Source organism: Sinocyclocheilus grahami, unplaced genomic scaffold, assembly GCF_001515645.1.
Source record: "Sinocyclocheilus grahami isolate Dianchi unplaced genomic scaffold, SAMN03320097.WGS_v1.1 scaffold146.1, whole genome shotgun sequence".
NCBI classification, from domain to species: Eukaryota; Metazoa; Chordata; class Actinopteri; order Cypriniformes; family Cyprinidae; genus Sinocyclocheilus; species Sinocyclocheilus grahami.
The window spans coordinates 1228318-1253448 of record NW_015505325.1 but is presented as its reverse complement, the minus strand read 5'-3'; the positions used below and the strand labels follow the sequence as shown (position 1 = coordinate 1253448).

The following is a 25131-nucleotide window of genomic DNA, read 5'->3' as shown; positions in this document are numbered from 1 at the left end:
TGAATTGAAAAGTGAATCCATGGCTCACAAATTATTTCTCATTTATTATTTCTTTCCGTACAAGATATCTAAGAGCAAGACAACATTGTAATTTACAACCACACTATTCTACCATTCTACTAAAAAAAAGGACACAAATATTGTGAAATATTTCCAGTGTTAGATATTATCTGAGTGAACTCATATGATGTTTGTATTTGCTTGAACGGTGATTGCTCAACCAGGCACAAAGCATGAACTGAAATGCACAACATAAAAGTGCCATTTCCTAAACAGTGTCAGTCATATTGAATGCATTTAAATAAATATAACATATCGAATTTCTCAATCATGCAAAAATGCCCTCCACCCTTATTCAGTATCCTCTAACAACAAAGATCTTCCCATAAAAAAAAATATATACAACTTCAAATAAATATATATTACAAATGGTGAGAAACAGCCAGAGTCACAGATATGAAGGCAAGTGGGTTCTTGCAAATGTTTGGCTCCATTATTAACCTAGCTATTAGAATCCATACATATATAAACATACATACATAAATTACTTTAACAATTTCATAATCCAGGTGGAACATTAGAAATTGCACTGGCCCAATGACTGGTGATTTAACAAAGGCTCTTCCTGATGACAGGATAGTGGAACGTTTCAAAGCTTGTGAGGTAATATCCTCTTTAAAGGTGCTTTATGGTTCGGTTGATTTTTTAATTTTAATTAAAGCCAGTATGTAATGACTGAATCCTGGTGGTCATTTATAGCTTAATTTGTGAGATTAGTAAAAGTTTACACCTGTTTATAATACTGAAATTCAGTCAAATCACTGTGGCAAGTGGAAATGTTAAGTCCTAAATCAACACCGAATACAATCCCAGTACAACAGACGAATGGTCACGTACATCAACTTTGGATCAGTGAACAAATGAACAATGAATGTTTGATTACATACAATGACCCCAAAAAGGATTTGGACATTTCATTTTTTGAGGGTAAATGCTATTGCATTAGATAACAAAATATCAAGCCAAGTGGCAAATTTCAAAAACCAGATACAGCGTTCAAAATTGATTTTTTTTTTATATATTGGGATTTTTTTTTTTTAAACTTTCATTTTTAAAAAATATTTTTGGGGACACGGCTTATGAATTAATTCATTTAAAAATGTTTTTTTAAACACTAAAAATTTATCAATTTTTTTACGTGTCCAAAATAAAAAGTAATTTCCAAATATTTGGAGCGTCTGTTCATGAATTAATTTTACATTAATATTAATTTATACAATTGGTTAACTTCTGAACACTGTAATATATTCATTTTTAGATGTCAAAAAATACTTTGGAATATTGTACAAATGTAATCATAATTAATTGTCTAAAAGTGTCCAAATACTTTTGGGGAGGAAATTAATACATTTTCATTTTTAAGAATCACAAATTTATTTTTATTCACTTTGAACACTGTAAAAAAGTGTCTAAATGGTCCAAAAGTGTCCAAATACTTTTTGGTGCCACTGCATATGAACTAACCTATGCAAGTCCACAAACCGCTCGGTGCAAGGTGACAGACAGGTAACTCTCTTTTCTTGTCCTCCTCACTCCCCACTAGCCGTCAGTGCATCTGTGTGTCTGCGATTTGTACGTTTGGGGAGGTCAGCCTGTGAGTTTCCCCCGGCCGTCAGCTGCTCCCAGTAGGACTTGCAGTACTGCTGAATCAGACGCATTTCAGGCTCCAGCAGGAGCACTTTGGTGGGAGGTGCAGGGTCATGTTGATGGTCTTTGTGACGGCTCCTTGATGCCTCTTCCTCCTCATCGGGGGTGGTGAGGGCTACAGCGATGTCCCGGTCCAGGATGCGCAAGGAGACACGAGCCAACGTGTGTTTGAAGTTATTTTCTGTGGCCAGGCAATGGTAGAGGCCTGCATCTGATTTGGTGAGTGTTTTCAGAAGGACCCCCTGAGGAGTCTTAAGAAACTCACCGTCTCGATTCAGCTGTCAACAAAGAGATTTTTAAATGTTTTTGAAAAACGTCTTATGCTGAACAAGGTTGCATATATCCTACATAGTAATATTGTGAAATTGTATTAATTTTATTAGATCTTAAAATACCTTTTCCTTCAGAAATCATTCTAATATGATGATTTGATGCTCAAGAGACATTTATTATTGTTAAATAATAGAAATCTTTTGTAACATAAATGTGACCCTGGACCAGAAAACCAGTCATAAGGGTCCATTTTTCAAAATTGAGCTTTCCATTGATGTATGGTTTGTTAGGATAGGACAATATTTGGCCGAGATACAACTATTTGAATATCTGGAATCTGAGGGTGCAAAAAAATCAAAATATTGAGAAAATCGCCTTTAAAGTTGTCCAAATAAAGTTCTTAACAATGCCCATTACTAATAATAAATTAAGTTTGAATATATTTACAGTAAGACATTTACAAAATATCTTCATGGAACATGATCTTTACTTAATATCCTAATGATTTTTGGCATAAAAGAAAAATCTATAATTTTGACCCATACAATGTATTTTTGGCTGTTGCTACAAATATACCCAAGCGACTTAAGACTGGTTTTGTGCTCCAGGGTCACAAATGTGTTTACTGTTCCTTTTAATAAATTTATCGTGTCTTAATGTTGCTGTATAAAATGTTTATTTCTTTAAACAAACAAATAAATAAATACAGTAGTGCATATTAACCAACAAAATAAAAATCTTATTATGTAATGTTCTTTTTGGCTGGTTAGTTGGTTGGTCAGTCGGGTTGGTTGGTTTGAAATAAAATAAAAATGCAATCATACCACTTTTCGTCTTCCCTCCTTTTGGTAGAGCCATTTGATAGTGGCCTGAGGAGAGCGTGGCACACACTCCAGAAATGTGCTGCTACCCTCCACACCGAACTGAACTTTCTCCTGCAGTCTCCTCTCCACTAGTAAATACAGAAAGATATTAAAGTCATATGCTGTCTTATTATACAAATACATCAGACTGCCCTGATTAGAATCCTGCAGATTATTTATTGATGACTGTTGGTTTTTACCTTTAGCGTTGTAGCCCCGGCACTGACGCAAAGGGTCACCATGTTTCACATCCTGCCTTCTGCTCCTCCTAAATGAAATAATACAAGATATAATCAAACGCCACATAATTTTCTCATCATTCATTCTCATCTTGATTCAGCTGTGAAGAGACTGGATAAGTAAGTACAATTTTAAAGATTTCAGGTTCTCAGACCTTTTGGTGGCTTGTGTAAAGGCAGAGCAGTTTTCTCCATCCCAAGCGCAGTAGGGGTCTCTGGCCAGGCAGCAGTCTGAACAGGCCTTTCCATATACTCCACAACGGTGCAAGGACATTTGGGTAAGACCTGCTTCTGAAGATATGTACAGCTGTTGCTGCAAAAAAAAAAACAATTATATAAAAAAAATTGTAATGCCCTATTGCTGGATGAAATCATTATTCTATGATTTCTGTAATACATTTTTAAAAATTACACTCTTAAAGGGTATTAAAATGTGTTTTATTATATCTTACCCTTTTGGCTGATATGTACATTGTTTTGACAGGAGCAGGTGTCTATAAATAAGAAATAGAAAAGTATATTATATTTTCAATTTTTATTTTACACACACACACACACACACACACACACACAGATGTCATTATTTATTTTTAGTATAACATTAAAATGCTGAGGTCCGAAAAATGTTTTTAAAATGTATTTACCCTGAAAACTTCCACTTCCTCTAAAGTGAGCTCTTCCATTGTGGTGGGATCCTTGGGCAGAACAATAACTTTTTGGACCGTACCACGATCTGTGGGGTGACAGAAAAGTGATACACTGTCAACACAATATGTTTACCAAAATCTGCAACCTACATTACAGATGATCTGAAAAGAAAAAATCTATGGTGGGGACTTGGTTCTGTGCAACGGTGCTTGATTGGGTTTAGGGTGTTGCATTTAAAAGTGGAGGCAGATACATGTGAGCTTGCAGGGCTGAGTTCAAATGATTGGAGAAGTCCAGCATATTATGACATTTTGATTAAACATTATGAGGTCAAAAAAATAAATAAATATATATATAGGGTAAGCATGGCATGTATGTGGCGGCCACGGGTGGGACTTTGGGCCCTGTGCCCCACAACACCTCTCCTTGATGGCCCGTCGTAGGATGACATGGGTGGGGGCCCAACTTATGCTGTGGTCATGGAGGGCCCAGAGGCAGCCTTACAATATCTCACTATTGATAGCTTTATTATTATTATTATTGTTGTTGTTGGTGCCGTTATTATTACTACTACTACCATTATTATTATTACTATTTGTCCTCTTCCTGATCCTCCAACCTCCCCCCTTTTCCTGATGAATGAGTTTATTGTTAATATTGTTATTATTGCTACTATTACTAATTAATACTATTATTTTGCTATTTATTTTCCACATCCTCTAACTTTACCCTCATTTCTGATTAATTGAGTTAATTATTATTATTATTATTATTACTATATAATATAAAGGTCGATATTACTATTATTGTTATTATTATTTATATGTTTATTTTTATTTTTTATTATTATTATTGCTACTACTATTACTATTATTACTTATCACCTTCCTCATCCTCCATCCTCTGATTTTTGTTATTAATGCTATTATTATCATCATTATTACTATTGTCATCATTACTGGTTTTCTACTATTTTTATGTCTGTTGTACTTTTCTACATGTTCCTTTGTTTATATACTTCCACCCCTCATGCCCAGTCACACTTACGCTCGCTCGCTCACTCACTCACTCACTCACTCACTCAAATCATGTTGGCTGTCATGTATGTTTTGTTGACCTGGTTTTCTACTATTTTTATGTCTGTTGTACTTTTCTACATGTTCCTTTGTTTATATACTTCCACCCCTCATGCCCAGTCACACTTACGCTCGCTCGCTCACTCACTCACTCACTCACTCACTCAAATCATGTTGGCTGTCATGTATGTTTTGTTGACCTTGGTTATTTTGGATTTGATTTGTCACCGGTAAATTATATATCTGTTTGCAAAATAAAATTTCTTATATTTTTTTTTTTTTCGATTAAAATTTTTCCTTTCTCTTTGGAGTGTTACAAGCTCTTGGTGCATAAAGAAGATCTGTAAAGTTGCAAAGACTAAAGTCTCAAATCCAAAATAATATTCTATAAAAGTTAAGAGTCAGCCACGCCTACCTAAAACGGCTCGTTCTAACACGCCCCCACATACCTACGTCACTATCTGGGAAGATTTGCATAACGCCGTCAAAATGTTCACGCAAAGAAAGGCGCCGTAACTATTATTCTTGCTGTAGTATTGTTGTTGCCGCCGCCGCCATGACATGAAGGCGCTGTGTGCTTCACTGTGAAAGTGAAACTACTTTGTTTGGCCTTCCAAAAGAGGACGATATCTGCTTCATCATGCCTGGAGCTGATCCGTGCTGGTCGCGGAGGAAATACTTCAACTTCGCGCTGTCGATTGCCGGGGTTGTCACATGTGGTTGCCGCAGGCATCACGATATGGTAAGGGACGTAACATTTCCGTCACACGCTTGAGGAATTCGGCCAATCACAACGCACTGGATAGCTGGCCAATCACAGCACACCTCGCTTTTTCAGACCGATGAGCTTTGTAAAAATCAACGCGTTTCAGAAAGGCGGGGCATAGAGGAGAAACAATAATGTACAGTATGTGGAAAATAATGTGTTTTTTGAACCTTAAACCGCATAAACACATTTCATTACACCAAATAATGTTCTTTTTAGCAGCATCATATGACCCCTTTAAAACGAAACATATTCCTGCATGAGTTGTTCACAACAAGATCTATAATATGCATTGAGATAATTGATAAGGGGAATTTTCATTTCATGCTTACTTTAACAACTAGACTACACCACCCCAAGTTTAACAGATTCACTAAGCTTAACTAATATCGGCATTCAGAAGATGCAGACTCACCTGTTCCCAGGAAGAGAACCTCATAACGGCCATCCACAGCATCCACCTGATCCACTGCAATAGTAGTAAAGCGACAGTCTACACCAGAGCGCACCACCAGAGGGCGCTTGTGAATGGGATACACGGGGTGGTACATGAGAGGATGAGCACGAATGAAGTTAACCGCTTCATCTGAGAACTCTTTTGTGGACTGAAGGCCCGGTGTGAATGTGCCTCCTGGACACTGATGTGGGACATGGAGGAAAAGCCAGTCAGAAAAATGTACATGCTTCTGGGTTTGCTTGTCTTAAAAATACCTTTATAGCCATAAAATATATATCATAGATACTGTAAGATGATAGGAAACACACAAGGATATGCATTGACAAATACTGTGGGTGAAATTTCAAAATGTTCATAAAGCTTAAGAGAGGAATTGACTGAAACTCACTGTTCCCGGACGAGGATAGGGAATCTTCCCTGTATAAGTAGTCCATTGGTAGTTGTGTCCGTGTTTATGGGCGAATGGGCCATTAAAGACATTTCGGATGTCAGCCATTGAGTAGACACACACGGCTGAGCCTTTAAACACAGAGCTAAGAGACGAGTAAAATATCACAGATCCAGAAACAATAAATCATTTCCAAAGTGAAATTAAAACACAAAAAGAAGAATATGAAAAGTCAGAAATTACTATAATTTGACATTTTGTGTTGATCTGAAGAAAATATGTACCCAGAAGTTGAGAAGACACCATATACCACTGGGTTTCGTTCATCCTGGGTGGGTTGGATAAACATGTCCCCTGGAGCGGATGAGAAAAGAAGTTCAAAACTGTGTCAATGCTGAGATATTAAGTATGCATCACTGGAAATACAACAGTATTTGCTATATCTGAAATACTTGGCAGATTTAACACCACTAGATTGTATGTAACACATAACAAACTGCTATGAAATAAACTTGGGAAAAAAAACAGCACTCACTCAGTTCATCAAAGAAGGTTTCAACCCCATCATCGCCCATCACAGAGCACACCAGCCTGGCCTTCAAAAAAGTTGTCCATTTGTTCACAAGTGACTTCTGTCCGCCCTCATCATTCTGTGATAAAACACAAACAGTTGTTTATTGACTGACTGAACTGTGAACTGCTTCCTGCGAACGTTCAGTTTCTGGATCTTGCTCACCAGGCACACGCGGCCCACTCTGGCCAGCACACTTGGACTCGCTCCAGCCCCGGAGTCCAGACTCTTCTCACGGAAGAAGAAATAGAGTTTGTCGTCGTTCTTCTCTGAGCTGTCAGGAATCTGTTTCATGTGAACAAATACAGGTTCTAGGAAATAAACAGAGTGTGCATGTAATGTCCATCCAAATATTTAATGGAAACTAAAACAGCTGAGCAAATATTTGTCAAAATAATTCAAATGTCATCTTACAATCCAAATATGAACAGCTAAGCTATTTACCATTCAGCCACCTAGAGTCATACTGCTCTGATCTAACAGCTGGCCGGCTCCCCATGGTCCTGAAGATGCCTGGATCAGTGCTCATGAAGTCCACCGGCACTCCAGCATACAGGTTTCCATCTAGATGGAGGAGAGGTGAGGAAAAGATAAATGCCACTGTCGCCTTTGGCTTGCTTAGTTGGGGACGCTTGACTGATTGCACAGACATTATTGGAAGAGAGCTGAACTGGATGATAACACCACTGAATCATCAATGAACTGGAAAAATTAGTCTTTGTTGTTGTCCCCTTGCATTATTGACAAACTATTTTCCTGTTTGACACTGTAAAACTGCTTTGACACAATCAGTATTGTATGAAGTGCTATATAAATAAAGGTAAAAAAATCATTCATAAGTACAAGTAAAGCTACATGTTTCAGATGATTTTGTGAAATTTGCTGAACTGTTGTGTGACGACACATTAGACAGGTTATTGACCCTTCGATAAACTATGCCCTCTTGCTGTTGATCATTTGTGCTTTACAGAACATCAGATAAGGATAAATTAAATAGGTAAGACATGTAATAGTTAAAATATGCCCATGTTAAAGTGGTAAAATTAAAATTGATTTTCATTATTTTATTCTGCATAGTATGTATTTATATATGGACTAGAATGAATTGATGTTTTAAGTAATTGTTAAATTATGTAATAACATGATTAGAAACTGCAAATCAAAAGCTTATCACAGACAACTATATACTTGAATGAATATGTAAACAAATTACCAGTGATTTACCCTGGAGCAAATGTAGCTGTCCAATGTTATGATTCTGTTGTGATTTTCTTTCTGGTATGATTCTATAATTCTATTCTATGTTCTATTCTATCCTACGATTCTTTTATGATTATATGTTATGTTATTCTGTTATGATTCTGATACTTAATATGCTATGATTTTGTTATTTCATGGCATGTTATGATTCTGTTATGTTGTCGTATGTATTTTTTCTGTTATCTTATTATATGTGTTGGTTAACATGTTATGATTCTCTTATGTTCTGCTGTTTTGGAGTTTGTTTGATAATGTGGTGAACTGCAACAGTTGCTACAGTAGGATTTAGCAAAGCATCAATTACATATAATCTTCATTAATCTATTCTTACTAATCAGGGCTGCAACGTTCTCCTGGTTTGGATCGTAAGAGCATTTTCCCTTTCCAGAGTCCACATATCCAGGAACCAGTCTGAAGAGATAGTCCTGTGGACATCAGAGCAGGGAAAGCATTGGTTGGGTTACTGCTGGTTGTGTCTACATATGAGTATAAAGAGTATGTTTGTGTGTGTGTGTGTACCTCAGCTCTCCAGCCTCTGTTGATGAAGGTGCAGATGGGTTTATAAGCTCCTGTGCCGCAGGTGTACAGGTGAGTCCTGTTCCACGGTTCAATCAGACGCACAAAGTTAGCACACTCTCCCTGAAAACACACACACACAAACCACTGTTAAAAACTTATATAGGTCACATTGATATATGTGAGACCAAGAGTCTCACATATCTTATTTAGTGAGTCATTTAGTACTAATTAGAGTGGTTAGATGAAAAGAATGATGTAAACTCACATGCCTGCCTTTCCCAGTCATCTGACACTCTCCCTTTCTCTGGGCTGGAGCCGGCCAGTGGATCTACAGACATAAAACACCCACTGCATTATGAGAAGAATTCACTGACACTTCAATTCTTCTGGGGTCAGCGTTTGGGTGCTAATTGCTTCATGTTGTTTTGTTGTGAATGGAATTGATTCATTTGAATCATCACTTACAATGAGAGGCTCTTTGTTGATGTTTTGCATGTCCAGAGAGACCAGATATTCACGGCTGCCCAGGTACAACCGCCCCTGGTCTGGGTCAACATGCAAGATCCGGTAGTCACTGGTGTTGAAGGAGAAACTGAATGGCCTTGCTGTTCGAGTGTCTATAAGTTCTGATGAATGACAAAAGAGAAGCACAGGAAATAAAAAAAAATCCTGCTTGATATACAGTATATATATATATATATTCACACTACCAGTCAAAAGTTTGGGATCAGGATGATTTTTAATGTTAAAGTTTCTTATGCACATCAAGGATGCATTTATTTGATCAAAAACACAGGAAAAAATTTAATATTGTGAAATATTATTATGATGTAAAATAAAATTTTTCTATTTTAATATACATTAAAATCCAATTTATTCCTGTGATGACAAAGCTGAATTTTCTGCATCATTACTCCAGTCTTCAGTGTCACATGATCCTTCAGAAATCATTCTAATATGCTGATTTATTATCAGTGCTGGAAACTGTTGTGCTGCTTAATATTTTTTTGGAACCTGTGATATGTTTTTCAGGATTCTTTGATGAATAAAAAGTTAAAAAGAAGAGCATTTATTTAAAATATAAATCTTTTCTAACAATATACACTATAGTTCAAAAGTTTGGGGTCGGAACATTTTTATTCTTTCTTTTTTTTTTTTTTTAAAGAAATGAAAACGTTTTATTCAGCAAGGATGTGTTAAATTGTTAAGTGATAGCAAAGATTTAGATTTTTTAGAAAAGATTTATATTTTGAATAAATGCTGTTCTTTTTAACTTTTTATTCATCAAAGAATCCTGAAAAAAGTATCGCAGTTTCCAAAAAAATATCATATTTTTCTTAAATATATACACATGCATGTGTATTTATATATACATAATAAATATACACAGTACACACACAAATATTATTTAAACAACAACTTATTTTGGATGTGATTAAATCACGATTAATTGTTTGACAGAACTAATATATACAAGATAATATTTTTAAATATATTTTAAATGTATTCCTAAATTGTCAGCAGCCATGACTTCAGTCGTTAGTGTCACATGATCCTTCAGAAATCATTCTAATATGCTGATTTAGTGCTCAAGAATAATTTCTTACTATTTTTATCACAGTTGAAAACGGTTGTGCTACTTTAATTTTAGAGAAACGGTCATACATTTTTTTTCAGCATTCAGGTACAGGAAAAGAATCAAAGAATCCTGAAAAAAGTATCGCAGTTTCCAAAAAAATATATTTGGCAGCACATTCTAATATGCTGATTTATTATTAGAATTATCAATGTTGGCAACAGTTGTGCTGCACATCTGTTGCCAACATTGATAATTCTAATAATAAATCAGCATATTAGAATTATTTCTGAAGGATCATGTGACACTTTAGACTGGAGTAATGGCTGATGGAATTTCTTACTATTTTTATCACAGTTGAAAACGGTTGTGCTACTTTAATTTTAGAGAAACGGTCATACATTTTTTTCAGCATTCAGGTACAGGAAAAGAACAGCATCTATTTGAAACAGAATTTTTGTAATAATGTAGATGTATTTATTGTCACTTTTGATCAATTTAATGTCCTTGATGAATAAAAATAGTCAATTAAAGTACATTAAAAGGTGCAGAAGACAGAAAGGGTAGGAAGCACTGATCAATCTATTAGTAAAATAGTGTTTCATCTGTAGGGGGTGCTCTTTACTGTCACGCATCAGCTTTCCGACTAAACTAACATGCTCTCAGTCTAATGGGGTAAACATAGTTCTGTGGGCATTTCCTTCTCCAGATGAAATCTTGTAGTAGCAGCGAGCTCTTCTCCAAGGTGGAAGGAAGAGCTGAGAAGTGCAAGTTGGTGTCTCTTGGGAGCAAACTGCACTTAACACAGTTCCAGAAATATTTCCTGAGTGCCAGCAAATAGAAAAACACTTCCACATGTGGGCCAGATATTCCATCTTGAAGGCAAAGATTAAAATGAAGAAATTCAGTGAAGTTCAAATGAACTGTTTATTCGGACATTCTTGCAGGCTGTCACAGAACTTCAAAAGAACACCAGGCCCTGATGCAAGAATTGCAGTTAATGCTGTGTGAAAGTTTAACAGCGTAGACTTGTGTCGGTCATGAATTATGATCAGGTGATTACAGGCCTGCAGAGGCATCAGCATTTAATAATAGACAGGAAAGATTTTAAAGGAACAGTTCACCCAAAATTTAAATTCTTTCCTTTGATAAATAGAAAGTTCAAATGCATGGCATTTATTTGAAATAGAATTCTTCTGTAACATAATACATGTCTTACTGTTATTTTTGTTTCGATAAATGTAATGCATTATTGCTGAATAAAAGGAAATAATAGGAATTAGTGATTGCCACACAAACATGAGAACATTTTAAAGAAAGCCCTGTGTCTCAGTATATTCAGTCCTATTGGAGAGCATTCTTTTCTCTCCCTAAACTCTACTCCTTTGATCTTATTCAAACTCGAACACTTTTTTTTTTTTTTATCTGTTCTTTTATACTTCTTCCCCTGTTCTGGATCAGTACTGACACACACACACACACACACACACAATACCATGCTCTCCATTGAGGATGAAGTCCTGAAACTCTTTCATGAGCTACATTCATAGATGACTAATTATACACTAATCTTTCCTTCATTCATCCATTTCCAGTAACATCCTGAATTTCTAGTCATACAGAATTGCTACACAATACACTTTAAGAAATTTAAATTGATAAAAAAAATGACAGTGAAGACTTTTACATTGTTAGATAAGATTTCTATTTCAAATAAATGCTGTTCTTTTTAACTTTCTCCTCCTGAAAAAAAAAAAGAATCACAGTATCCACAAAAATATTTAGCAATACAACCTGTTCAACACTGATTTAAAAAAACAAACCTTTCTTGAGCACAAATCGGCATTTTAGAATGATTTCTGAAGGATCATGTGACACTGAGGACTGGAGTAATGACTTCTAAATAATGCAGCTTTGCCATCAGGAATAAATTACATTTTTAAATCTATTAAAATCGTTGTTTTAAATTTTAATAATATTTCACAATATTACTATTTTTACTGTATTTTTGATCAAATAAATGCAGTCTTGCTCAACATAAGAGTTAGTTCAGCAAACGCAACACTTTCTTTCTGTTTTATCAAGCTGAAATAAATGTAAGAGTGCATTTAAGAGCTTGATTCATTGTCAGTGTGTCTGATGAGCTTTTAAGAGCTGAATATTTCAAGCGCTGCCCTACTGAGTGACAGGGTGAGCATTTGAATGTAGCTTAATACAAGCTCACTGTAGCCTTTTACATTGCAAAATATGTACTAAAACCTCAAACTACAAGCGAAAGACTGATTTGTTAATGAGCTTTGTCATCTTTCCCTGGACGATCATCCGTATGGATGTTTACACACCCATGGAAACGTTTAGGCACAGGAAATGTGGGCATTTCAATGACGTTGTTAATGTTCTAAAAGTATCTAATATGTTTGAATGTGTGTTTACAGGATGCTCTAGAGAGTAGGTGCTAAAATAACTGCTAATGATCGGATATCTGTTGGACACGGAACTGGGTGGGCAAAAGGGAAAGAGCTTATGTACAATCCTGTTCCCCTCTCTTCCCTTTACCGTCAGGAAAGAACACCGGACACGGCACCTCTGCCAAACCTGCAGTGGACGCAGCACGGGTTCATTACAATCACGGGTGAGAGACGCTGGTACAAAGGTGAGGCTAGTGATACAACATCCTGCAGGAAGTCTTTGTTGTGAGAAGAATTCAACTGGGACTTAACAATACACTGTGCACTTTCAAACAGTCTCAAATATAACAAAACATTATATATAAAATTGTATATATTTTTTTAAATAGTAAAAAAAACAAAAATGACAAAATATATTTTATATTTATTATTTTATCTAAGCTGAAATATAAAATTCAGAAACTTGTATTTGCCAAAGTAAATTTAAATTACATTAAAAAAAAATTTAAATTACATATTTAAATATATATATTTTTTAAAAAGTTACTAATTTGCCACAATATCTTTGAATTATACTAATAAATAAATAAATAAAATAACGTGATTATTTAATCAGCATATCATAATCTGAATAAATTATTAAACTGATCAAAGTAAATTGCTTAATCATAATAGGGTACAGTTACACACTGGGCGCACTAGGGCCAGTGTAGAATATCGTGTTCCTCTTTCACTCTTTCTGCCAGTTTCATGCAGTATTCTCATAGTCTCTAGTTGGGTACACTTTCTAGAATTACACAAAGACCTTCCCTCGTCTGCAGGCGCCTCCGAAACAAAGACCATCCCGGTGGCAAACAATGAACAATCCATCTCAGATAACAGCAGAAAATAGAGAGGCCAATGAGACAAGTGGATTTTTCCGCCCAGCTATTCTTGATGTGAAGGAGAGGGTGGTGGCGAGGGTGAGAGCGGGCTTTAATACTGGAAGGGGGATCTTTCCTGACAGGGGTAAAATACATTGCAATTGAGGAAAAAGGGAGGGCAGAAATGGACTGGATCAGAGCCAAAGAGTTTCAGTGGAATTACAGGGACGGGTGATGAAAGACAAGACAAAGCTAACAATCCAAATTACTGAGGGCGTATAATTCAGCCCAGTCATCTCTTCAATTAGGTTTTATCAGGGCACAAGCAGGAGGAATAAGAGCCCCGGGCAATGTGAAATATGAAACAAGAGGTGATTGATATTGCAAACAGCTTTTCTATCTCATGAATCCTGCTAACATCATTATGAATTTCCTTCAAGGCACTTTTAACCTATCTTGATTGGATTGTTTGTGAAAAACAGAGGGGTCAATTGAATTATCTCAAAATCTCAAGCATCACTAAGAATTGAGGCATCAAACAATGTTTACTGTAAAATAGAAGAACCCCTACTTATTGGTCATGAAACAATTAATGTTTTCTTATTGTCAGTTGTCCATAACCATAATCAGACCATTTCACATCCCACCTCAAAAAAATAAGGGATGCATCGATATTAAAATTCTGGCTGATATAACAAACATAAAATGTTTTCCTACTTTGCCTTAGGCATTTAAATTAAAAATGTTAATAATAAAAACAATTGTTTTACAAGTGTAAGTGATTTTAGATGCCAAACAATATTATGTACAGTATGAAAATGGATTTACTCAGGATTACATTTAACAATTATCAAATTATTTTTTAAAGATGAAATTTGAGTGTTAGATAACAACAAATGTAATCAAAATCTAAAAATATGGGAAATAAGGATGCAATATAAAATTATACATTTGTAAAAAATATATTATCCTATAACAAATATGGTACCAATATATTGTGCATCCCTACAAATAACAAAATGAGATGAGAATGAGATGATAAGTTAAATCAAGAGATGAATTGGTCAATTTCCAATTGGAGTGTAATTATCAAACCGGTCTTGACACATTGCTCTTGTTCTTTGCATTTACACACAGCAAGTCTTCCAAGGAAAATTATTCCCAAAATATCCTTTTCATAATTGCCAAATGACCTAAAAACGACTAATAACCGCACCAGAATATTTAAAGAAAGACTAACAAAGGTAGCTTTGAGTGCTAACTGGAGTCAAGTCAAGTCAGCTTTTTATGTAGGTCATAGTTATTGAACCATAGCAAGGAATGAGGCCCCACAGAAATAGCTAACTAAAATGGAGTGACTTGGGAAAAATGCTCCTTCGGAAAGAAAAAGTTGTTTACAGTCCGGTTGGTACAACACAAGCAAATCAAAAATTGTGCTTATATTCTGGTGGAGTGCTGCATTTTGATGCTCCCCATGTTTTTAATCTCAGAGTACTTTCCAAACAATAATGCGCAGGGTTACAATCCCACATACATGAGAGATGGGCCACTCTATAATCTTTGAAGTAATTATGTGGGACCTCTCTCCACTTTTAACTTATTCAGATGAAACATTATATGGGAGAATTCCTCTTACGTGATTCACACTTTTAATTCCCGTTTACATCAGGTATGTGTTAAGCAGCCCATATTTCAACCTGCTTCAAAATTATAGTTAGAGGCCTGTGTACCGTGTGGATACCCGTGTATGTATTAGTTGCACTAATGTGTCTATGAAGTGACTGTATGCATGTGTATGTGTTTGTCAAGACTGAGGGTGACAGCTTGACAGCTGACAATGACTATAATTGTTCAAAAGGACTTTGAGTTAGACCTCATATATGCTTTGAAGACATTTATGAGAGGAGAATGCTGGGAAAGAATCTGTGGGAATATCCCTCAACTTCTCCACAATGAGAGTTTTGTGTCAGATTCCCTTTAAAGAGAAAATACTAAAAACCAACAGAAATAGATCAGAATAGCAAACAAAGAAAAGGTCTGCAAAAGGAACTGCAAAATTCACATAAGGAGTTACAGCACTGGTTCTTGAGAAGGCTATACCTTCCATTAGTTTATATAATAGAAACATTTTACACTGTATTTTTACACGATATAACATTTTATACTATAAAATGAATCAATATAATGACCTTAACATTAATGTCATTTGACTTTCTCTTTATCAAAATTATGCCTTATTATGAATTATGACTAGGGGTGCTCCGATCAGGATTTTTGAAAGCAGTATCTGCCGATACCGATCTCGATCTTTTTAAAGCCTTCTTTTATCATTTATAACTATTTATAGTGATACTCCAATCAGGATTTTTAGACATTTATTCAGGGCCTGAATTTCATTTTTGAAAATGAGGGGAATTCCCCTCTTAGGTGTCTCTTGTGAGAGGAGAAGCAGCACGGACTGTGCTTTCACACAGGAGTCCGCTACTGATTCGCGACTGTTTACCACAAACACAACATTTATCCATTATTTTGATTTCAAATGAAAATACTTTTTCAGCATTGTGATTCTTTTTTTACACAGCACAGTAATGCAATCTTTCACAGACATGTTTAAACACAATAAATATAAGCAACACATTATTCAATGCTTTTTACTTCTGCATTTACTGCTAGATTTATATATTAAGTTGCTCAAGCAAGTGGCAAAACAGTTCAACTACTTTTCTTACGTTATCACAAACTTACCATTGACAGAAATAGTCAGCTCTACCGCCTTTCCTTTTGCATTTAAATATTTATTACAAGCAATCCTGTAGTTCATAAAGAACTTTGTTTTCCTACCTCCACGAGTGCCATCTACTATTGCCTTAAAGTGCTCTTTCCCTTTAAACCTAGCTAAAAGCTGTATGTGTTGACTGTAAAACACATTAGACTTTAATAATATGCATTTATGGTGTAATTACTACATTTTCGTGTCAATCCACGAAACCAAATCCAAGTTACTTTAATTCAGCGCTTGCAGCGCAGTAATAGACTCGGTGCGGAAACGATCGCTGCACTGCTGCAGACGCACCACTACTGGAACGCACTGCCAGGTGCAGTGTGAACGCTTTAATCCGTTAACATGAGTGAGGAAAAATACGCACCGCATAAGCACTGCAAACGGAGTAATGTGAACCTGGCATTGTGTGTGCGCGCTGCGAGTGTGCATGAGCGCACGGTCTCCAGGAGAGCGTGCGAGCGCTGAATGGTTAAACACTGGCAAGAATAAAAAAGGTTATGCAATTTATAGACTTTAGTGACACTGCCTCGATTGTGTAAGTGACAATTCCTCTGTCAACTGTGCAGCGCGCAGCTCGCTTATAGACAGACGCGATGTGTGGTGATTTGAAGCTATTTGCATATTATGAGAGAGAAAGTGAGAGCACACAGGTAATTCACTCACGCTGTTTGTGAAATTACGTCTCACACAAGGTTTTCAAATTACTTTTATAAGTTATATAATGAAGAAATATGAAGGCGAGTACCTCACCTTCAGCATTATAATTATTTCACCCGCGCCAGACAGAGACTGAGACGGTGCCGGTGTTTTTAGAGACCGCCGATCAAACATCCCAACGTGATTATCGGCCGATAGTGATCGGTAGCCGATAAGTCGGAGCACCCCTAATTATGACCCCCAAAACCACCTATTCTCAGACAGTAACTCAATACTTTAAATCTAGTTAAGGTTAAATATGTAATGTAAATGTAAATATATGTTACTGTTGTGTACTGTGGTAAAGAAAGAAAAAATTTATAATTGACAATAAATGTACTTTTATTTTTTACAAAAATACTTAAAAATGACTGCATTTAATATATTCAAGTAAAATGTAAAATATGTTTATTTTGCCATCAGTTGTTGACCCTATCAGATTTTCTGTTGGAATGTGGCGACAAATAAACAAGATTGAAATAAAAATCAGTTTGAATGAAAACCATCATTTGATAAGAAAAATGGAAGAAGCAGAAGGTTGCACTAGAACAGAAGACCTCTGAACATGTTTAGACTAACAATAACTCCTTGGTATTTAATCTTTTATATTTACATTCCTGTAGAATGTTTTGTCCGATTACTTAAAAATTACATTTTGTGGTGCACAGAACTGAGGAAAGTTTCCAATTAATGGGAATTCGCAGAGCCCCAGTGACACCACATTGCATTGTCTCATCTTAAAATCCAGGAAATGTCAAATATTACTGAGCTCTTGAATTTTTTAACAATAAACAATATACAGGATTTGGAGGTTCTCTGGAATATGCTCCATTGCGGAGTTGACACCCACCCAGATCCAGCACGTTCCCCACCTCAACCGTGCTGTCAACATCCACCATTTGTTTTCAGCCAAGAACTACTTGGCACTGAAAAGGAAACTATGCTAACACATGTTCGTGTGTGTGTACATAATTAGCTTTAATATGGGAATAAAATTGCTCCCTACAAGCTAAATCTGACAAAACCTTCCTACATCCAAATACATTCTCAACTAGAAACATGATTCATACATAAAATATTGTTCTAAAAATACAAAGGGTGTGTTCCAATTAGCATACTTATGCACTATTACTGTATTTGCCTTTTTGTGGTATAAACAGTGTGAGTAGAATTTTCACACTGAAAATTCCAACAAGAAGTGCAACTGAAATGTTGCATTATTTAACCGAGAAGTGTGCAGTGTTGAGTGCTTTAATTACGTAGCGTAGGGGAAGGGGCTATCAAGAGTATTTAGCCGTCTAAATGTCATACGCTAGAGAGTAAAGTACATAGTGTATAGCATGTCATTTGGGACACAACTAAAATGTTTTCTTCAAGAGGAAGGGTGTGGGTTATGGTTAGTCTATAGCATTCTGTATATAACTAGCTTTATATAACAACAACAGAAGTCTGGTACGTCCTCATTTAGACTAAGAGTGTACATGTGTGTGTACATACGGGCATGTGGGTGTATGCAAAAGAGAAAGAGAGAAGCTGAGTATTTGAGTATGCATAGACAGGTAATGGATAATGTTTGTGCTCACCTTTAAAAGCCAGGTGAAAGGGTGTGTTCCAATTAGCATACTTATGCACTATTACTGTATTTGCCTTTTTGTGGTATAAACAGTGTGAGTAGAATTTTCACACTGAAAATTCCAACAAGAAGTGCAACTGAAATACCCAGATGTTGCATTATTTAACCGAGAAGTGTGCAGTGTTGAGTGCTTTAATTACGTAGCGTAGGGGAAGGGGCTATCAAGAGTATTTAGCCGTTTAAATGTCATACGCTAGAGAGTAAAGTACATAGTGTATAGCATGTCATTTGGGACACAACTAAAATGTTTTCTTCAAGAGGAAGGGTGTGGGTTATGGTTAGTCTATAGCATTCTGTATATAACTAGCTTTATATAACAACAACAGAAGTCTGGTACGTCCTCATTTAGACTAAGAGTGTACATGTGTGTGTACATACGGGCATGTGGGTGTATGCAAAAGAGAAAGAGAGAAGCTGAGTATTTGAGTATGCATAGACAGGTAATGGATAATGTTTGTGCTCACCTTTAAAAGCCAGGTGTACTCTGGGAGCGGAGCGATGTGTGCAGGCCACTTCAAACACAAACAAAGCCAATATCAACAGGAGGAGTCTCATTTCCATTACTCTCATAGTTAGACCCATTCGCAGACAACCTATACAAAACCACACAAAAGGAAAGAAAATAAAACAAGGTTGACATGTAGAGAGAAAAGCACGGGAGAGGCTAAATTTATCACCGATTTCGACAAAGGAAGAGGCTGAAATGACAAAGGAAGAACAGACGAAGGACGAGAAGAGGAAAAGATAAGCTTGGAAATAAATGAGAAGAAGAAGAGGAGGAAGAGAGATGGAGACAGTTCGATTTAGACAGACAGCAGAAGGAACAGAAAGCAAACATTACTACTGTACTCTACTATGTTGTATATTTAGCTTTGAGTTTTAACAGCCAGAAAAATCCCAACCTGTCACACCTTCCTCTATTCAACTCAATGCAAAGACAGAGGTTTCAGGCCTGCATTAGAGGGTCAGCATTTATGCAACATGGTGTCAGTTTTATTTTAGGAAAAACAGGTGCCGTTAATCATCTTCATCCACTCGGTGCAACTGCACAGACTGATTTGAGAGTTAGCAGATTATATCGTAAGAGCTGTGGTTTGTGACCAGTGTACGAGAGGTGGAACTCATGCAGGAGTGGCGTAATGACCACAGATAAACTTTTTTTTCTTTTTAGAAATGTAATATAAAATCTAAATAATATTTAAAATAAAAACATTACTAATTTACTAAAGATAACAATTAAAAATACATGCCAAATACTTAGGGGGTTGTTTTTTTCTTCATTATGATATTAGGACATTTTTACACCATGCTCTCAATAAAATACCAAAAATAACTGTAATTAATTGGTGAATTCCCAATATTGTATGATTGAATTGCATATTTAACATGCTTTAGAATAATTGAATAGACCCCCCCCCCCAAAAAAAAATTTAAATTCCCCAAAAATCACTGATTGTGATTTAGAGCTTATGGGGCCACACGCCTGGGAAAAGCTGGAGGTGGCAAATCACTCCAAGCTGCTGCAAAACCCCGTCACGCTGCTCATTGTTATAACTTGGAAGATCTCGCTGGAGTCAAGGGCTGCGACTGCTGCCTCTTTTAGATCAGTTTCCATCAGGTACTGATCCTGGGCTCCGGTGTATGACATCATCAGCTGGCCAGTGATGTATGTGAGTGATGTCAGCACAGCAGGGACTCACATACTTGGGATTTATATGTCCATAAATTCTCTTCATTGGAGATGCACGATTAAATCAGCTTAAATCCCATGTCAGTTTACAGATTTTTTATTAGCACTTAGAAATACTGCATCTGTGTGTATGCCACTGTGTATGACACTAGGCAAATCACTTATTTCTTTTCCACAAATTCACGCGTGCACAAACACAAACACTGGTCCAGGCTCTGCCAGCTGTCACTGGTTCAAATTCACATTCAAAGTGCATCTAGGGGCTTGTCCAGGAATGTACTACATGTCCAAACTGCAAGATGACATCGAGAGAGTGAGAGAGAACTGTAGATTGCATTGAAAAGTTGGTAAATGAGAGCGGAGAGTAAAAAAAAGTCACTGGAGATAGTTATCTCTCTGCATGTTCATGTAGATGTGTATCATGACTGTAGACATCAGACTGGGATCATAGCTGCTGTGTTAGTGTTAGACAAGAGCAAAGAATGATTGGTCTGAAAGCTGCAAATGCACATTTGTGATCTTGTGTGCTCTTGTGAAAGACTACGAAAACCAACAAATAATTGATATCTTTTCCAGCTCAAAGCGTCCTCACTTTTGAACCCGATTTTAAAAATCCTCTGATGTTTTACTGTGTTTCACTGGCTCTTGATATAACTCGCACTCTATGCAAGATCAGATCTGTCTTATGTCTCCTCTCCTTCACATGTTTAACAGCACCAATCACTCAGGTGTTCTTACATGTTGGTTCTGGCACTGGTTTGAGGGGAAAGAGTAGGAAGCACAGACTCTCATTCACTCTCACACAAACATCACTTCTACATCTAACCTAACAAGACACAGATAGACGAACGTAGAGATAGACAGACAGACAGACAGACAGACAGACATAGCATATACATGTCTACATCACTCAAGTAAACGGTTAACCAACATATTTGCGGTTTTAAATCTTGAGTGGAACTTCACAGGTGTAAACTGTTATACTTTCTTGTTAGCATGCATTATGTATCAGTCGTCCTCTGCCGGAATGGCCAGCATATGAATTATGGATGTTCAAGCGCAATCTATGACGTGACGTCCATTAAATCCAACTCTGTGCCTGTTTTTCCCCCTTTTTTTGTGACTGACAAAATGTTAGGTTGCTGTACCTCTCTTTTTAAAAGTCCAAATACATTGTGGTAAATACAAAAAGTGTATAAAACAATCAAATATTTATAGAACACACAAATTGTAGGGTGATGTTGGAGTGCCACACTAGTACTTGACAATTAAAATTCAGATATAATTAATTGTAAAATGATGATCTCTATAAAAAAAATGAATCTGCAAAATAACATTATTTAAATGCAAAACTTCATGAACTGACATTTCATAGGATTTTGGTCCCTTTCTTTAAAACTGTTCATAGAATACAATAATAAAACATGACAGTTACCGGTTTAAAATAAAATTACTCATAAAAATGACATTTTTAAAAAGAAATTTCAGTTCATAAAGCTGCTCCAACACATAAAATCTCTAAAGTATAAACTATTCAACTATTCATATGCACATGAGATAAAAGAAACTTGACCGAACACACAAAGAACCATCTGGAAAATGTAGCCTACATACAGGCTAAATTTTATTTTTTATGTAGTATTGTAGCCTAGTACTTTATATCTGGTAACGACATATATTGTGGTAAATACAAAAAGGGTATAAAACATTCAAATATTTATATAACGTAGCCTATACAAATTGTAGGATGATGTCAACTGTAAGGTCACGTTGGATTGCCTGTAAAATGTACCTGTAAAATGACTGTAAAATGACTGTAAAATGTAAACACTGCTGCAGGTTCGCACAAATCTTCAGCTGTTGTAGTCAACCAATAACAAAAAACAACATTCTCTCTCTTTTTTATTTTTAACCTCACCAGCGAATTCCCCGTCATTTGGCTACCTGAGGCCAAAAGCTCTCTTATGACATAAGGAAGTTTAATATTGATTTCTCTATAAACTGAGAGATGTATATTCACCTGATTCGCTGGTCTTGTTTCAGTCGGTCTGTTGCTCTGAGTATTTGGTGTCTTAAGGCGCAGGTGAGATGTTATCGTTACATTCCTTACCGTCTCTGTGAGCACAGCTTGTGCCTTACTGAAATTCTGATATCCGTCCAAAATCTTCTCATAAAAACATAAGACCTTTTATAGCTCAGGCCTTTTGAATTCTCACTTTTGGGGCGTGTCAGTCTGTCCAAAAAAATCGGCGATAAAAGTTGCAGTTTGTGCACGTAATTCCTCAGGATACTTCTAAGCTCTTATCTAGACAATTGAGGAGATAAAGGCAACAAAAGTCCAGATGTGTTTTGCAGTTTTCGTGACAATATCTCCAGCGTTTGCCACTTTGAATACTAAACAGAAGATGTGCTCGTCTTCTTGTCACGTAAGCTCCACGCTGCACGTCTCCGTGAGTTGAAAGTCTGCGCGGTGGCAAGTGTTTGGTTTATTCCGCCGGTGAAGTGTCACGGTCCAGCCCCCTCAGCACTCTCCCAGCGAACCCTCTTTAACCGTGAAGAGGGCAGAAAACGACTGAACATTTCCTCTGTTATTGGCCAGGGGAAAGCATACAGTTCACTGAACAACCTATAACGGGGCATGTTGTCACAATGGAATCTGCCATTCAAATTCCATTACGGTTTTAGGGCAATTTAAAGCAGTAAAATAATAATCAAACAGAACTATTCCTGAAACGGCAAAACATGTAAAAGGCAACATATGATGATTATATGATTAAATATGATGACTGAATAATATATGGGGAAAGTTTTATGTTTTATTATATAGAATTTTAAAATTTTAGATTGGAGAATGAAAATTATTTGAAATTATTATATAACGAAAAAGATTCAAATTTTAGTTTTTTTGTTGGTTGACAAATATTTTCAGTTGCAAATTTGAGCAAACATGCTGAATTTTCATCTTAGCAATTGTTTACATTTTACATTACATATTTTCATTTAAGATGCATATTGTTAAAATACTACAATGCATTTTTCAATGCAAATTTATATTTAAAAAAAAACATGCAACATGCAGTGATATGATTTGAATTACATATTCAAATATATATATATATATATATATATATATATATATATATATATATATATATATATTTTTATACCACTGTTCAAAAAATACAAAAACGGTGCAGCACAGTGTACATGGTATGAAATCTTTGTGGTCTATCCTGTCTGTCTGTCTCACCTCATTAGATGTGCACATAACTGTGCTACAAACATTTTTTTTGTTGTATGTTGTACGTTGTATTGTTAGACCCACTGCAGTGCATTTGTGGTGGATCTGTTTGTCCTGCCAGAAAGTGTCCTGAAATTCCCAAAGTTATTTTGCGTCCAGCTGCATGACTCAAGACGACGTGGTGAAACAACGTATGGGGGTGGGTTGGGTGAAAGGACGTTCTCTCACACAAAAAAACTTGCAACTCTGTATTTTGGACACAAAAGGCCCTTGGTCTGCGTTTTTTCTAGGGCCTCCGAGACTCTAGCATGCATTAGGATGCCAGTGCTTAGACTAAATGTACAAATGTTGTATATAGCCTTTATATATAAGTCAAGAGTCAGTGGAATGGCATGTAAAATGTTTTACCATTTCCTTTTCAGCTGATTAAAAAGACGCTCTGCTTTTCATGACATCACATAATGTGCCCTTTTCTTATACTTCTGCGGATGTGGAGGTGGTTTCTTGCCTTTCTCTCTCTTTGTGGGAGGCATCCTTTATTCTCCTCTGAGAGGAAATGACTCAAGTCAACTTCAGGTTTCCGTGTGATCTTCACCCACAATGCACTAAGCCCCACCAGCTCCACTATCATTCAGCCCCACATTCTCCCACGTCAGAGACACTTTACACAGTCCGTAGTTTTACGACCACATCTACGCAAACCAGTGAATCAACTAAGAAGCTTAATTGCCTAACATATGAGGTTATTTGGTTTAAACAGTGCAGTAAAACCTCAACTTGGTGAGAAAAGACCACACTGATGAAACAACATGATGTGGCATGTGACAGAGAAAGAACAAGTCAAAAAGGTCATGTTTTGAATTGTACGCACCCTGTTTTAAGTGAAAACACTTTCTTATATTCTAATTCACAAGTGACCTTTGTATCTTGCATGAACATGCTGCTATGGCAACTTAAAAGTTGATGACCTAATGCTACAGCTATATATTTCCCTTTGTTACTAACTTCGACAGACCTTTTGAGTGACTGTCTCATGTTTGTGAAAGCAGAGAATTCGAACTATATCCTTTGTGTGAAAGAGTGCATGATTTATTCTCCTTTAAACTTTCACTGATTTGATACTATATGCATTGTAAAGATTGAAAAAGGCTGTATTTGAATTTTAAAGAGCTCAAATGCATTTGGTCTACAAAAAGCATCACGTTTCATCATACATGGTCAGGAAGTCAGTGGGGTTTTGTTGGGAGATGTTTGTCTTTCTTTCACTGGAGTGTATAAATGGGGATTTGCAGGCTCAAAGCAAGAGTTACAACAACAAATTTATCATCATGAGTACGTGGCGCTCATCAATCCAGGCAGCGCTTCTGTGAAACGCTGTAGGCTATGTGTCTGCACAGCTTTTGAGTTGGGGAGGGATTCATTTTTTAAAATAGACTAGTAGGTCAATCACATATAAGAGTCTCCACAATAAAGAA

General features: G+C 36.3%; 1 protein-coding gene across 1 annotated transcript; it reads right to left on the bottom strand.

Moving 5' to 3' along the window:
- Positions 1–1387: 1387 nt before the first annotated feature.
- On the bottom strand, positions 1388–22918 carry LOC107591802 (semaphorin-3F-like). The gene is made up of 18 exons (XM_016281061.1): positions 22436–22918; positions 19190–19318; positions 9233–9393; positions 9033–9095; positions 8768–8887; positions 8580–8673; positions 7433–7552; positions 7154–7299; positions 6953–7067; positions 6702–6771; positions 6418–6562; positions 5988–6210; positions 3727–3815; positions 3535–3576; positions 3238–3395; positions 3044–3111; positions 2805–2932; positions 1388–1985 (listed from the first exon to the last, which is right to left on the bottom strand). Exons 2-18 carry the CDS (start codon positions 19305–19307, stop codon positions 1590–1592), a joined length of 2256 nt encoding a protein of 751 aa, XP_016136547.1. The 5' UTR covers positions 19308–19318; positions 22436–22918; the 3' UTR covers positions 1388–1589.
- Positions 22919–25131: the final 2213 nt, after the last annotated feature.